The sequence below is a fragment of the Phaseolus vulgaris genome, chromosome 10 (genome assembly GCF_000499845.2).
Source record: "Phaseolus vulgaris cultivar G19833 chromosome 10, P. vulgaris v2.0, whole genome shotgun sequence".
In the NCBI taxonomy this organism is placed as follows: Eukaryota; Viridiplantae; Streptophyta; class Magnoliopsida; order Fabales; family Fabaceae; genus Phaseolus; species Phaseolus vulgaris.
Window position 1 is genome coordinate 28,693,392 of NC_023750.2, and position 17,261 is coordinate 28,710,652.

General features: G+C 36.6%; 1 protein-coding gene across 1 annotated transcript in view; it reads left to right on the top strand.

Annotated features, from left to right (window-relative positions):
- Positions 1-16,997, top strand: part of LOC137817849 (filament-like plant protein 1) — a 38,326-nt gene extending 21,329 nt beyond the window's left edge. The window contains exons 2-3 of the mRNA XM_068621075.1: positions 16,478-16,543; positions 16,964-16,997. Coding sequence (XP_068477176.1) covers positions 16,478-16,543; positions 16,964-16,997 — 100 coding nt within the window. The remainder of the gene's footprint in view (positions 1-16,477; positions 16,544-16,963) is intronic.
- Positions 16,998-17,261: the final 264 nt, after the last annotated feature.

The window sequence follows — 17,261 nt, forward strand, 5'->3', positions numbered from 1 at the left end:
GATGTGATTCCACTAGCCATATAGAGAATGATTCTTGACATTCTTAGGAATCACCTTGAGCTGGACATTATAGAGGCACTTTTCTTAGAGTTGGATCATTGTTCTAAGACAAGAACTCACCAAAAACTAGTACCAAATCCCAAACTCATTTGGATGCTCCACATATTGTCAAATTGAATCAACAAAGAGAGGTAAAATTGAAAGGACTGAACAGAATTGAATTAGCAAACATATGAACCGAACAAAAGTGTAATTAAAAGACAAGAACAGAACATAGGTGCTGGAAAAAAATAGAAAAGCTGAACCAAACAACTCAAGAACACAAGACAACATGAACAATTGAAAGAGAAGGAAGGAAGGAGAAGAGAGTGCTCATGAAGATGGAAGAATGTTGGATGATCTCGCCACTAGAAGTGTGGAATGCTCCTAGATGAGAGTGATGCCGCCACTTGAGGACTCCAATGATCCATCAAGATAAGACTAGAGAAGAAGGCTCCAAAAGCTCTCCAAAGTTCACTCAAAATTTGAGTAGAGTTTTCTTAGATTAATTCCAATCTGAAATTTACAAAGAGAGCACCTCTATTTATAGCCTAAGGTGCTGAAATGTAAGCTACACAAATTCAAAAACTCCCTCCCAAAAAGCTTCTAGAATTTGCGCCTAAAACAAAGCATGAGGAAGGTGTGATCCTTTCTCTCACTTTGGCACCTCCTTATTTACTCCTACACCTATCTACTAACACCCCCCCCCCCCCCCCTAAGACTCTTAACTAAAGACTAAAAGATGCTTTAACAATAGAGGTTTCTAATGTTTCCCTCTAAGCACCTTTCTAAACAATATTTATTTAAAACTTGGCCTTGCCCTTCATGGGATGGTCTTTGGGCTTTTGTGGGCTTTGGCCTTCTTGAGCTTGGGCTTGGGCTTGGGCTTTATCTTTTGCAAAGATTAACAAGAAAAACTTTAAATGTGAAGGCGAATGATCTTGTTCTTCATTATAAAAAGCCACCTTTAGTTGATTCTCATCATACTCCCCGAGTTGGAGAGAATTCGCCCACGAATTCTGAATCCCTTCATATAACAAAGTCAGTTTACTTTTACAATCAAAAGTGTAAGAAAAAGGAATACATGACTTAGCAGATGGAACCAAAGGGATTGCAGAAAAGGAGGTCCTACAAATCGACCAAGTTGGAAAAATGTGTTAGGGAATGATGATATTTTTGGGAAAAAGACCTCTTAAATGGTGAAACCCATTAGGAGGTATGAAAAAAAAATCATCCCTAACATATTTTAACCAAGGTGGTGTTGAAATAGGAACCTTGGGTAATGAAAAAGATAAAGAAGAAGAAGACCCTGGAGGGTCCATTTGAGGTATAGCACGAGTCAACATGATGGATTTAGAGGAGAAAATGGTGTGACTCGGTGTAGTACTTACTTCTTTTTCTTTCTCATTTTCTCTTTTAGTTTTCATTTTTATTTGGTCCTCATGAACCTCTTTGGGAGAGAGGGGTTTTAATATAACCTTGCGCCCTAGGAAGGAAAAAGACATTGTATTGGATAGGCCATCATATAAAACATGTCTATCATATTGCCAAGGCCTTCCTAAAAGAAGATGAGAAGCTTCCATGGGCACAACATCACATAAAACCTCATCTTTATACTTTCCTATTTCAAAGTTAATGAGAACTTGTTTATTCACCATGATTTCACCTACTTCACTAAGCCATTGTAATTTGTAGGGCTTGGTATGAGAGATAGTGGGTAAGGCTAACTTCTCCACAACTCTTGTACTAGCCACATTAGTGCAACTTCCCCCATCAATAATCAAGGAACATAACTTGTTGTTGATAAGACATCGGGTGTGAAAAATATTTTCTCTTTGAGTATCATTCAAAGATTTTGGAATTGTGCCCAACATACGTCTTACCATCAATAAGTCACCTTCACAAGGACTTTCACTCTCATTTTCACTTGATGGTCTAGAAGGTGAAGAATGCCTAGGTGAATTGGAATCATGCTCACTAACTACAATGCCTTCATGCATGTACATACTTCGTTTAGAAGGGCAATTTGCAGCAATGTGACCATATCCCAAACATTTAAAACACTTTTGACTAGACGATTTAATTGGGGATTTAGGCCTAGAAGTAGATGGCGTAGGATCCTTGGGTTTGAAAGAAGAATCTTTGGAAGGATGTTTAGAAAAAGAATTTTTGTTTCTCCAAGACTTGGAGTAGTATCCATCATTGGAAGCATTTTTGAAAGAGTTTTTCTTAGCAAGTTGGGCTTCCACCTTCATTGCAAGATGAACTAAAGAGCCCAATGATGAATACTCTTGTAACTCAACAATGTCTTGAATATCCTTCCTAAGACCACTCACAAACCTAGCAATCATAGCTTCCTCACTTTCCTCTAATTCAATTTTAAGCACAAGCGTTTCTAGCTCTTTATAATATTCATCCACATTTAGCGTGCCTTGTTGAAACCGTTGGAGTCTCAACATGAGGTCTTTCCTAAAATGTGGGGGCACAAATCTAGCGCGCATTTGATCCTTTAAAGAGTTCCAAGAGTCCACGGGAGGACCCTTGTGATAGATAATGTCCTTCACAATTCCATGCCACCATTTCATGGCATAATCACTAAACTCTAGGGTGGCTAGCTTAAGCTTATGCTCATCTTGGATCTCATGGATCTCAAATATTTGTTCACACTTAGCCTCCCAATCTAAATATACATTAGGATCACTAGAGCCATTAAAACAAGGAAGCTTGACCGAAGGTAGCCTAGCCTTTGCATCTTGGTAGTAACCATTGCCGTAGTGATGTCTTTCTCCTTGATGATGAGGTCTTTGTCCATGAAATTGTGGTGGATTCCTCCTTCTCCTATGCTCTTCTTCACGGCCAAAATCATTTGAAGAGGCTCTTGAAGATGGTCTATGAGAATGATGCCCATCATGGATAGAAGGAGATGGTCTAGCTTGTTGGACCTCCATCTTTTGCAATTTCTCCTCCAACCGTCTAATGGTTCTTTGAGCTTCATGTAATTCACCAAGGATTGAAGCTTTGGAAGGAGAATTCTGCTTGTAGGATGCATCACTTGAAAATCCAGCCATTTGTAATTAAAAAGAGCAAACACACAAAAACAGCAAACAAGTTAAAAATTAGCAAAAACAGTGAGCTTTGGCAATGAAACTGCCGAAGTGAAATGAGGCTGAAAAAGAGATCACTCTCAAGGAAATAATGTTCTTGCACCAATCTGATCTTGAGGCCTTGGAATCCTCAAATGAAATATGTCAAAGCAAGCACACCAATCTCAAGAGCAACCACCACAAAACCAATGAAACAATAAAGACAAACAAGAAAAGGTATAAGCAAGGAAAGGTAATTGCAAAAGGAAAACTATGTGTAAGACAAAATCAAAGAGTAAGAATGAAAGACAATCAAGAAAATAAAGAACTCAATGAGAAAAGTAGGCACACAAAAGAATACTTAAGGAAAAGCACTAGAGTAGATGAAGAAAACAAAAAATTAGCTACTGGAATTTTTATTTTTTTTTAAAAGGCAAACTGTGCTTGATATTCACTGATTTAACTGGAATGATGTAGAGCGAACTGGATTATGAAATTTAAACCACAGAAGCTTCAAGATGTTAACTCAATAATTTAAAATCGCTGCCAGATTACCGTATTCTTTTCGGCAGAATTGTACACTTTTTTTATTTTATTTATCATTTTTTGTGTACTTTGAATTTTTGAATGATTCTTTTTTCTACTCTTTTCTAACACCTTTAATATCACAAATCCAGAATTTCAGAATTTTCTAGTGAGTAAATCAATTGTAATAAGGAAAAACAGTAAGCACTTCTTTCAGAAACAGAGGAATCCTAATAGGAACAAAAAAAACAGAATTATGAACTAGCAAAGACATAATGGAAAATGATGTATTGGAACTTGTATAGGTCTAGAATACAAGCATGAACTCAAACTAAAACATAAAATGCTCAAAGGATCAATATCAATTCAGAAAATTATATGACACCAAAGCAAGAAACAATCAAAGCAATAAAAGTACTACTAGAAGTAATGACAATTATGGAATAACATGACTAAGACAAAACTTGACATGATTACAAAATTAAAAGACACATCACAAATTTAACAACAAGTGAAAGGAAGCTTAAGGTAAACTCTAGGAAGGATAATGTCATTCCAAAAGAGCAACCATACTCATAAGAAGAATGAGTGCCATAAACCTTTTCACAAACACTTGATGTAAAAGAAAAACAGCAAGAATACTCAAGTAAAAATCTAAAACAGAAACTTAAATTGCAAGAAATTAAAGAGCTCTTGAAATTAAAGTGCACACAACTCAACAATTAAGCAAGAAGAACCTAAGACTCATGATACCACATGATGTGATTCCACTAGCCATATAGAGAATGATTCTTGACATTCTTAGGAATCACCTTGAGCTGGACATTATAGAGGCACTTTTCTTAGAGTTGGATCATTGTTCTAAGACAAGAACTCACCAAAAACTAGTACCAAATCCCAAACTCATTTGGATGCTCCACATATTGTCAAATTGAATCAACAAAGAGAGGTAAAATTGAAAGGACTGAACAGAATTGAATTAGCAAACATATGAACCGAACAAAAGTGTAATTAAAAGACAAGAACAGAACATAGGTGCTGGAAAAAAATAGAAAAGCTGAACCAAACAACTCAAGAACACAAGACAACATGAACAATTGAAAGAGAAGGAAGGAAGGAGAAGAGAGTGCTCATGAAGATGGAAGAATGTTGGATGATCTCGCCACTAGAAGTGTGGAATGCTCCTAGATGAGAGTGATGCCGCCACTTGAGGACTCCAATGATCCATCAAGATAAGACTAGAGAAGAAGGCTCCAAAAGCTCTCCAAAGTTCACTCAAAATTTGAGTAGAGTTTTCTTAGATTAATTCCAATCTGAAATTTACAAAGAGAGCACCTCTATTTATAGCCTAAGGTGCTGAAATGTAAGCTACACAAATTCAAAAACTCCCTCCCAAAAAGCTTCTAGAATTTGCGCCTAAAACAAAGCATGAGGAAGGTGTGATCCTTTCTCTCACTTTGGCACCTCCTTATTTACTCCTACACCTATCTACTAACACCCCCCCCCCCCCCCCTAAGACTCTTAACTAAAGACTAAAAGATGCTTTAACAATAGAGGTTTCTAATGTTTCCCTCTAAGCACCTTTCTAAACAATATTTATTTAAAACTTGGCCTTGCCCTTCATGGGATGGTCTTTGGGCTTTTGTGGGCTTTGGCCTTCTTGAGCTTGGGCTTGGGCTTGGGCTTTATCTTTTGCAAAGATTAACAAGAAAAACTTTAAATGTGAAGGCGAATGATCTTGTTCTTCATTATAAAAAGCCACCTTTAGTTGATTCTCATCATACTCCCCGAGTTGGAGAGAATTCGCCCACGAATTCTGAATCCCTTCATATAACAAAGTCAGTTTACTTTTACAATCAAAAGTGTAAGAAAAAGGAATACATGACTTAGCAGATGGAACCAAAGGGATTGCAGAAAAGGAGGTCCTACAAATCGACCAAGTTGGAAAAATGTGTTAGGGAATGATGATATTTTTGGGAAAAAGACCTCTTAAATGGTGAAACCCATTAGGAGGTATGAAAAAAAAATCATCCCTAACATATTTTAACCAAGGTGGTGTTGAAATAGGAACCTTGGGTAATGAAAAAGATAAAGAAGAAGAAGACCCTGGAGGGTCCATTTGAGGTATAGCACGAGTCAACATGATGGATTTAGAGGAGAAAATGGTGTGACTCGGTGTAGTACTTACTTCTTTTTCTTTCTCATTTTCTCTTTTAGTTTTCATTTTTATTTGGTCCTCATGAACCTCTTTGGGAGAGAGGGGTTTTAATATAACCTTGCGCCCTAGGAAGGAAAAAGACATTGTATTGGATAGGCCATCATATAAAACATGTCTATCATATTGCCAAGGCCTTCCTAAAAGAAGATGAGAAGCTTCCATGGGCACAACATCACATAAAACCTCATCTTTATACTTTCCTATTTCAAAGTTAATGAGAACTTGTTTATTCACCATGATTTCACCTACTTCACTAAGCCATTGTAATTTGTAGGGCTTGGTATGAGAGATAGTGGGTAAGGCTAACTTCTCCACAACTCTTGTACTAGCCACATTAGTGCAACTTCCCCCATCAATAATCAAGGAACATAACTTGTTGTTGATAAGACATCGGGTGTGAAAAATATTTTCTCTTTGAGTATCATTCAAAGATTTTGGAATTGTGCCCAACATACGTCTTACCATCAATAAGTCACCTTCACAAGGACTTTCACTCTCATTTTCACTTGATGGTCTAGAAGGTGAAGAATGCCTAGGTGAATTGGAATCATGCTCACTAACTACAATGCCTTCATGCATGTACATACTTCGTTTAGAAGGGCAATTTGCAGCAATGTGACCATATCCCAAACATTTAAAACACTTTTGACTAGACGATTTAATTGGGGATTTAGGCCTAGAAGTAGATGGCGTAGGATCCTTGGGTTTGAAAGAAGAATCTTTGGAAGGATGTTTAGAAAAAGAATTTTTGTTTCTCCAAGACTTGGAGTAGTATCCATCATTGGAAGCATTTTTGAAAGAGTTTTTCTTAGCAAGTTGGGCTTCCACCTTCATTGCAAGATGAACTAAAGAGCCCAATGATGAATACTCTTGTAACTCAACAATGTCTTGAATATCCTTCCTAAGACCACTCACAAACCTAGCAATCATAGCTTCCTCACTTTCCTCTAATTCAATTTTAAGCACAAGCGTTTCTAGCTCTTTATAATATTCATCCACATTTAGCGTGCCTTGTTGAAACCGTTGGAGTCTCAACATGAGGTCTTTCCTAAAATGTGGGGGCACAAATCTAGCGCGCATTTGATCCTTTAAAGAGTTCCAAGAGTCCACGGGAGGACCCTTGTGATAGATAATGTCCTTCACAATTCCATGCCACCATTTCATGGCATAATCACTAAACTCTAGGGTGGCTAGCTTAAGCTTATGCTCATCTTGGATCTCATGGATCTCAAATATTTGTTCACACTTAGCCTCCCAATCTAAATATACATTAGGATCACTAGAGCCATTAAAACAAGGAAGCTTGACCGAAGGTAGCCTAGCCTTTGCATCTTGGTAGTAACCATTGCCGTAGTGATGTCTTTCTCCTTGATGATGAGGTCTTTGTCCATGAAATTGTGGTGGATTCCTCCTTCTCCTATGCTCTTCTTCACGGCCAAAATCATTTGAAGAGGCTCTTGAAGATGGTCTATGAGAATGATGCCCATCATGGATAGAAGGAGATGGTCTAGCTTGTTGGACCTCCATCTTTTGCAATTTCTCCTCCAACCGTCTAATGGTTCTTTGAGCTTCATGTAATTCACCAAGGATTGAAGCTTTGGAAGGAGAATTCTGCTTGTAGGATGCATCACTTGAAAATCCAGCCATTTGTAATTAAAAAGAGCAAACACACAAAAACAGCAAACAAGTTAAAAATTAGCAAAAACAGTGAGCTTTGGCAATGAAACTGCCGAAGTGAAATGAGGCTGAAAAAGAGATCACTCTCAAGGAAATAATGTTCTTGCACCAATCTGATCTTGAGGCCTTGGAATCCTCAAATGAAATATGTCAAAGCAAGCACACCAATCTCAAGAGCAACCACCACAAAACCAATGAAACAATAAAGACAAACAAGAAAAGGTATAAGCAAGGAAAGGTAATTGCAAAAGGAAAACTATGTGTAAGACAAAATCAAAGAGTAAGAATGAAAGACAATCAAGAAAATAAAGAACTCAATGAGAAAAGTAGGCACACAAAAGAATACTTAAGGAAAAGCACTAGAGTAGATGAAGAAAACAAAAAATTAGCTACTGGAATTTTTATTTTTTTTTAAAAGGCAAACTGTGCTTGATATTCACTGATTTAACTGGAATGATGTAGAGCGAACTGGATTATGAAATTTAAACCACAGAAGCTTCAAGATGTTAACTCAATAATTTAAAATCGCTGCCAGATTACCGTATTCTTTTCGGCAGAATTGTACACTTTTTTTATTTTATTTATCATTTTTTGTGTACTTTGAATTTTTGAATGATTCTTTTTTCTACTCTTTTCTAACACCTTTAATATCACAAATCCAGAATTTCAGAATTTTCTAGTGAGTAAATCAATTGTAATAAGGAAAAACAGTAAGCACTTCTTTCAGAAACAGAGGAATCCTAATAGGAACAAAAAAAACAGAATTATGAACTAGCAAAGACATAATGGAAAATGATGTATTGGAACTTGTATAGGTCTAGAATACAAGCATGAACTCAAACTAAAACATAAAATGCTCAAAGGATCAATATCAATTCAGAAAATTATATGACACCAAAGCAAGAAACAATCAAAGCAATAAAAGTACTACTAGAAGTAATGACAATTATGGAATAACATGACTAAGACAAAACTTGACATGATTACAAAATTAAAAGACACATCACAAATTTAACAACAAGTGAAAGGAAGCTTAAGGTAAACTCTAGGAAGGATAATGTCATTCCAAAAGAGCAACCATACTCATAAGAAGAATGAGTGCCATAAACCTTTTCACAAACACTTGATGTAAAAGAAAAACAGCAAGAATACTCAAGTAAAAATCTAAAACAGAAACTTAAATTGCAAGAAATTAAAGAGCTCTTGAAATTAAAGTGCACACAACTCAACAATTAAGCAAGAAGAACCTAAGACTCATGATACCACATGATGTGATTCCACTAGCCATATAGAGAATGATTCTTGACATTCTTAGGAATCACCTTGAGCTGGACATTATAGAGGCACTTTTCTTAGAGTTGGATCATTGTTCTAAGACAAGAACTCACCAAAAACTAGTACCAAATCCCAAACTCATTTGGATGCTCCACATATTGTCAAATTGAATCAACAAAGAGAGGTAAAATTGAAAGGACTGAACAGAATTGAATTAGCAAACATATGAACCGAACAAAAGTGTAATTAAAAGACAAGAACAGAACATAGGTGCTGGAAAAAAATAGAAAAGCTGAACCAAACAACTCAAGAACACAAGACAACATGAACAATTGAAAGAGAAGGAAGGAAGGAGAAGAGAGTGCTCATGAAGATGGAAGAATGTTGGATGATCTCGCCACTAGAAGTGTGGAATGCTCCTAGATGAGAGTGATGCCGCCACTTGAGGACTCCAATGATCCATCAAGATAAGACTAGAGAAGAAGGCTCCAAAAGCTCTCCAAAGTTCACTCAAAATTTGAGTAGAGTTTTCTTAGATTAATTCCAATCTGAAATTTACAAAGAGAGCACCTCTATTTATAGCCTAAGGTGCTGAAATGTAAGCTACACAAATTCAAAAACTCCCTCCCAAAAAGCTTCTAGAATTTGCGCCTAAAACAAAGCATGAGGAAGGTGTGATCCTTTCTCTCACTTTGGCACCTCCTTATTTACTCCTACACCTATCTACTAACACCCCCCCCCCCCCCCCCTAAGACTCTTAACTAAAGACTAAAAGATGCTTTAACAATAGAGGTTTCTAATGTTTCCCTCTAAGCACCTTTCTAAACAATATTTATTTAAAACTTGGCCTTGCCCTTCATGGGATGGTCTTTGGGCTTTTGTGGGCTTTGGCCTTCTTGAGCTTGGGCTTGGGCTTGGGCTTTATCTTTTGCAAAGATTAACAAGAAAAACTTTAAATGTGAAGGCGAATGATCTTGTTCTTCATTATAAAAAGCCACCTTTAGTTGATTCTCATCATACTCCCCGAGTTGGAGAGAATTCGCCCACGAATTCTGAATCCCTTCATATAACAAAGTCAGTTTACTTTTACAATCAAAAGTGTAAGAAAAAGGAATACATGACTTAGCAGATGGAACCAAAGGGATTGCAGAAAAGGAGGTCCTACAAATCGACCAAGTTGGAAAAATGTGTTAGGGAATGATGATATTTTTGGGAAAAAGACCTCTTAAATGGTGAAACCCATTAGGAGGTATGAAAAAAAAATCATCCCTAACATATTTTAACCAAGGTGGTGTTGAAATAGGAACCTTGGGTAATGAAAAAGATAAAGAAGAAGAAGACCCTGGAGGGTCCATTTGAGGTATAGCACGAGTCAACATGATGGATTTAGAGGAGAAAATGGTGTGACTCGGTGTAGTACTTACTTCTTTTTCTTTCTCATTTTCTCTTTTAGTTTTCATTTTTATTTGGTCCTCATGAACCTCTTTGGGAGAGAGGGGTTTTAATATAACCTTGCGCCCTAGGAAGGAAAAAGACATTGTATTGGATAGGCCATCATATAAAACATGTCTATCATATTGCCAAGGCCTTCCTAAAAGAAGATGAGAAGCTTCCATGGGCACAACATCACATAAAACCTCATCTTTATACTTTCCTATTTCAAAGTTAATGAGAACTTGTTTATTCACCATGATTTCACCTACTTCACTAAGCCATTGTAATTTGTAGGGCTTGGTATGAGAGATAGTGGGTAAGGCTAACTTCTCCACAACTCTTGTACTAGCCACATTAGTGCAACTTCCCCCATCAATAATCAAGGAACATAACTTGTTGTTGATAAGACATCGGGTGTGAAAAATATTTTCTCTTTGAGTATCATTCAAAGATTTTGGAATTGTGCCCAACATACGTCTTACCATCAATAAGTCACCTTCACAAGGACTTTCACTCTCATTTTCACTTGATGGTCTAGAAGGTGAAGAATGCCTAGGTGAATTGGAATCATGCTCACTAACTACAATGCCTTCATGCATGTACATACTTCGTTTAGAAGGGCAATTTGCAGCAATGTGACCATATCCCAAACATTTAAAACACTTTTGACTAGACGATTTAATTGGGGATTTAGGCCTAGAAGTAGATGGCGTAGGATCCTTGGGTTTGAAAGAAGAATCTTTGGAAGGATGTTTAGAAAAAGAATTTTTGTTTCTCCAAGACTTGGAGTAGTATCCATCATTGGAAGCATTTTTGAAAGAGTTTTTCTTAGCAAGTTGGGCTTCCACCTTCATTGCAAGATGAACTAAAGAGCCCAATGATGAATACTCTTGTAACTCAACAATGTCTTGAATATCCTTCCTAAGACCACTCACAAACCTAGCAATCATAGCTTCCTCACTTTCCTCTAATTCAATTTTAAGCACAAGCGTTTCTAGCTCTTTATAATATTCATCCACATTTAGCGTGCCTTGTTGAAACCGTTGGAGTCTCAACATGAGGTCTTTCCTAAAATGTGGGGGCACAAATCTAGCGCGCATTTGATCCTTTAAAGAGTTCCAAGAGTCCACGGGAGGACCCTTGTGATAGATAATGTCCTTCACAATTCCATGCCACCATTTCATGGCATAATCACTAAACTCTAGGGTGGCTAGCTTAAGCTTATGCTCATCTTGGATCTCATGGATCTCAAATATTTGTTCACACTTAGCCTCCCAATCTAAATATACATTAGGATCACTAGAGCCATTAAAACAAGGAAGCTTGACCGAAGGTAGCCTAGCCTTTGCATCTTGGTAGTAACCATTGCCGTAGTGATGTCTTTCTCCTTGATGATGAGGTCTTTGTCCATGAAATTGTGGTGGATTCCTCCTTCTCCTATGCTCTTCTTCACGGCCAAAATCATTTGAAGAGGCTCTTGAAGATGGTCTATGAGAATGATGCCCATCATGGATAGAAGGAGATGGTCTAGCTTGTTGGACCTCCATCTTTTGCAATTTCTCCTCCAACCGTCTAATGGTTCTTTGAGCTTCATGTAATTCACCAAGGATTGAAGCTTTGGAAGGAGAATTCTGCTTGTAGGATGCATCACTTGAAAATCCAGCCATTTGTAATTAAAAAGAGCAAACACACAAAAACAGCAAACAAGTTAAAAATTAGCAAAAACAGTGAGCTTTGGCAATGAAACTGCCGAAGTGAAATGAGGCTGAAAAAGAGATCACTCTCAAGGAAATAATGTTCTTGCACCAATCTGATCTTGAGGCCTTGGAATCCTCAAATGAAATATGTCAAAGCAAGCACACCAATCTCAAGAGCAACCACCACAAAACCAATGAAACAATAAAGACAAACAAGAAAAGGTATAAGCAAGGAAAGGTAATTGCAAAAGGAAAACTATGTGTAAGACAAAATCAAAGAGTAAGAATGAAAGACAATCAAGAAAATAAAGAACTCAATGAGAAAAGTAGGCACACAAAAGAATACTTAAGGAAAAGCACTAGAGTAGATGAAGAAAACAAAAAATTAGCTACTGGAATTTTTATTTTTTTTTAAAAGGCAAACTGTGCTTGATATTCACTGATTTAACTGGAATGATGTAGAGCGAACTGGATTATGAAATTTAAACCACAGAAGCTTCAAGATGTTAACTCAATAATTTAAAATCGCTGCCAGATTACCGTATTCTTTTCGGCAGAATTGTACACTTTTTTTATTTTATTTATCATTTTTTGTGTACTTTGAATTTTTGAATGATTCTTTTTTCTACTCTTTTCTAACACCTTTAATATCACAAATCCAGAATTTCAGAATTTTCTAGTGAGTAAATCAATTGTAATAAGGAAAAACAGTAAGCACTTCTTTCAGAAACAGAGGAATCCTAATAGGAACAAAAAAAACAGAATTATGAACTAGCAAAGACATAATGGAAAATGATGTATTGGAACTTGTATAAGTCTAGAATACAAGCATGAACTCAAACTAAAACATAAAATGCTCAAAGGATCAATATCAATTCAGAAAATTATATGACACCAAAGCAAGAAACAATCAAAGCAATAAAAGTACTACTAGAAGTAATGACAATTATGGAATAACATGACTAAGACAAAACTTGACATGATTACAAAATTAAAAGACACATCACAAATTTAACAACAAGTGAAAGGAAGCTTAAGGTAAACTCTAGGAAGGATAATGTCATTCCAAAAGAGCAACCATACTCATAAGAAGAATGAGTGCCATAAACCTTTTCACAAACACTTGATGTAAAAGAAAAACAGCAAGAATACTCAAGTAAAAATCTAAAACAGAAACTTAAATTGCAAGAAATTAAAGAGCTCTTGAAATTAAAGTGCACACAACTCAACAATTAAGCAAGAAGAACCTAAGACTCATGATACCACATGATGTGATTCCACTAGCCATATAGAGAATGATTCTTGACATTCTTAGGAATCACCTTGAGCTGGACATTATAGAGGCACTTTTCTTAGAGTTGGATCATTGTTCTAAGACAAGAACTCACCAAAAACTAGTACCAAATCCCAAACTCATTTGGATGCTCCACATATTGTCAAATTGAATCAACAAAGAGAGGTAAAATTGAAAGGACTGAACAGAATTGAATTAGCAAACATATGAACCGAACAAAAGTGTAATTAAAAGACAAGAACAGAACATAGGTGCTGGAAAAAAATAGAAAAGCTGAACCAAACAACTCAAGAACACAAGACAACATGAACAATTGAAAGAGAAGGAAGGAAGGAGAAGAGAGTGCTCATGAAGATGGAAGAATGTTGGATGATCTCGCCACTAGAAGTGTGGAATGCTCCTAGATGAGAGTGATGCCGCCACTTGAGGACTCCAATGATCCATCAAGATAAGACTAGAGAAGAAGGCTCCAAAAGCTCTCCAAAGTTCACTCAAAATTTGAGTAGAGTTTTCTTAGATTAATTCCAATCTGAAATTTACAAAGAGAGCACCTCTATTTATAGCCTAAGGTGCTGAAATGTAAGCTACACAAATTCAAAAACTCCCTCCCAAAAAGCTTCTAGAATTTGCGCCTAAAACAAAGCATGAGGAAGGTGTGATCCTTTCTCTCACTTTGGCACCTCCTTATTTACTCCTACACCTATCTACTAACACCCCCCCCCCCCTAAGACTCTTAACTAAAGACTAAAAGATGCTTTAACAATAGAGGTTTCTAATGTTTCCCTCTAAGCACCTTTCTAAACAATATTTATTTAAAACTTGGCCTTGCCCTTCATGGGATGGTCTTTGGGCTTTTGTGGGCTTTGGCCTTCTTGAGCTTGGGCTTGGGCTTGGGCTTTATCTTTTGCAAAGATTAACAAGAAAAACTTTAAATGTGAAGGCGAATGATCTTGTTCTTCATTATAAAAAGCCACCTTTAGTTGATTCTCATCATACTCCCCGAGTTGGAGAGAATTCGCCCACGAATTCTGAATCCCTTCATATAACAAAGTCAGTTTACTTTTACAATCAAAAGTGTAAGAAAAAGGAATACATGACTTAGCAGATGGAACCAAAGGGATTGCAGAAAAGGAGGTCCTACAAATCGACCAAGTTGGAAAAATGTGTTAGGGAATGATGATATTTTTGGGAAAAAGACCTCTTAAATGGTGAAACCCATTAGGAGGTATGAAAAAAAAATCATCCCTAACATATTTTAACCAAGGTGGTGTTGAAATAGGAACCTTGGGTAATGAAAAAGATAAAGAAGAAGAAGACCCTGGAGGGTCCATTTGAGGTATAGCACGAGTCAACATGATGGATTTAGAGGAGAAAATGGTGTGACTCGGTGTAGTACTTACTTCTTTTTCTTTCTCATTTTCTCTTTTAGTTTTCATTTTTATTTGGTCCTCATGAACCTCTTTGGGAGAGAGGGGTTTTAATATAACCTTGCGCCCTAGGAAGGAAAAAGACATTGTATTGGATAGGCCATCATGTAAAACATGTCTATCATATTGCCAAGGCCTTCCTAAAAGAAGATGAGAAGCTTCCATGGGCACAACATCACATAAAACCTCATCTTTATACTTTCCTATTTCAAAGTTAATGAGAACTTGTTTATTCACCATGATTTCACCTACTTCACTAAGCCATTGTAATTTGTAGGGCTTGGTATGAGAGATAGTGGGTAAGGCTAACTTCTCCACAACTCTTGTACTAGCCACATTAGTGCAACTTCCCCCATCAATAATCAAGGAACATAACTTGTTGTTGATAAGACATCGGGTGTGAAAAATATTTTCTCTTTGAGTATCATTCAAAGATTTTGGAATTGTGCCCAACATACGTCTTACCATCAATAAGTCACCTTCACAAGGACTTTCACTCTCATTTTCACTTGATGGTCTAGAAGGTGAAGAATGCCTAGGTGAATTGGAATCATGCTCACTAACTACAATGCCTTCATGCATGTACATACTTCGTTTAGAAGGGCAATTTGCAGCAATGTGACCATATCCCAAACATTTAAAACACTTTTGACTAGACGATTTAATTGGGGATTTAGGCCTAGAAGTAGATGGCGTAGGATCCTTGGGTTTGAAAGAAGAATCTTTGGAAGGATGTTTAGAAAAAGAATTTTTGTTTCTCCAAGACTTGGAGTAGTATCCATCATTGGAAGCATTTTTGAAAGAGTTTTTCTTAGCAAGTTGGGCTTCCACCTTCATTGCAAGATGAACTAAAGAGCCCAATGATGAATACTCTTGTAACTCAACAATGTCTTGAATATCCTTCCTAAGACCACTCACAAACCTAGCAATCATAGCTTCCTCACTTTCCTCTAATTCAATTTTAAGCACAAGCGTTTCTAGCTCTTTATAATATTCATCCACATTTAGCGTGCCTTGTTGAAACCGTTGGAGTCTCAACATGAGGTCTTTCCTAAAATGTGGGGGCACAAATCTAGCGCGCATTTGATCCTTTAAAGAGTTCCAAGAGTCCACGGGAGGACCCTTGTGATAGATAATGTCCTTCACAATTCCATGCCACCATTTCATGGCATAATCACTAAACTCTAGGGTGGCTAGCTTAAGCTTATGCTCATCTTGGATCTCATGGATCTCAAATATTTGTTCACACTTAGCCTCCCAATCTAAATATACATTAGGATCACTAGAAAATTATAAAACTAAGGAAAAGTTCCAATTTATTTATGTATGCAATATGAATTGATTTTGGCTTTCAGGACATTTTTAAAGAGATAAACAATTCTATTTTTAACGTGTGCTTTCATTTTGTTCACACAATCATTATTAGAAGTGTAAATTCCTAAACTTGAAAGAAACAGGAAATGAATATTGCTTATGAAAGGAGTTGGTGAGGTAAAATTCAAAAGAAAGCATAGGATAATAAAGCTTGGTGCTCATTGTGTGGAGTGAAGATGTCTGTTGACTCCATTGGAGATATGCAATTACAGATTCTTTTCCTCATAATTCTACTGTTTAATATCCTTTGGAAAATAAAAGGAGAATAACACTCAATTGGGTATGGGTTATGCTTTAGGAAAGATCGCACTTAATTGGCAGAATGTTGGGTTTGGGAGATTTTTTGTGGATTATGTAGGTTCATAACCCTTATATGTTACTAAAGTGAATACCAGTTTTCAAAATTTTATCTTGCTTGTGCTTTTGCTGTATAGTTGCGCTTTGTCAGTTATTTATGAATGTTATAATCTTGAGCCATGCTTTCAGCTTGACATATCCAGGTAAAGACCCTAATCTCTTGGAGCCGGGGAATGAAGCATTTTCTTGTTTGATAATAGTTAGTTATAGCATGTTGTACCTTATTTGATTGCTCCATTTTTCAGAATGATAACCAGATGATAAATTGAAGGCTGCTTATAGAAAATTTCTTGCACACTCGTTGGCAAGGCCAACAACAACTAAAGATGTATGTGGTGTTCCAATTGAGTGCTTCTTTGAAACTGTTATAGTTGTAAAAGGATCTTTTGATCTATCTACTATATTCTTTTGTTGTCTAGGATTCAGTAGAAAAACTAGCACCCTCGCGTAGCTTTAGAATTGTTCTTGGCACTCGAGAAAATCGTGAGTTCATTACTTGGTGCACAATCATTTTTCTCAAAATTATGAATTTGAATTCTGAACATCTTTCCCTGTGGTTGCAGGTTTTTCCCTGTCCGCCTTGATAACAACTGGTGATCTTTCTGCCAAGAATGATAGGAATGATACGTAATATGATTGTTTCTTTAGCTTTATTTGGTTGGAGTTTGCCATGTGATAGTTATTTTTTGAATTGCACACTACATTTTTCTCTTGTAGAGAAATATATGAAATTTTAACTCAATACTCGCAACATTTCCTTCCTTTCCATAGGCATTTCTAATGTGAAGGGTTTCTCAAATCCTATGAGTTTTTCTTTAGAATTCTTGATGAATGTCCATCATATTGTTCTCTCTTCATGCA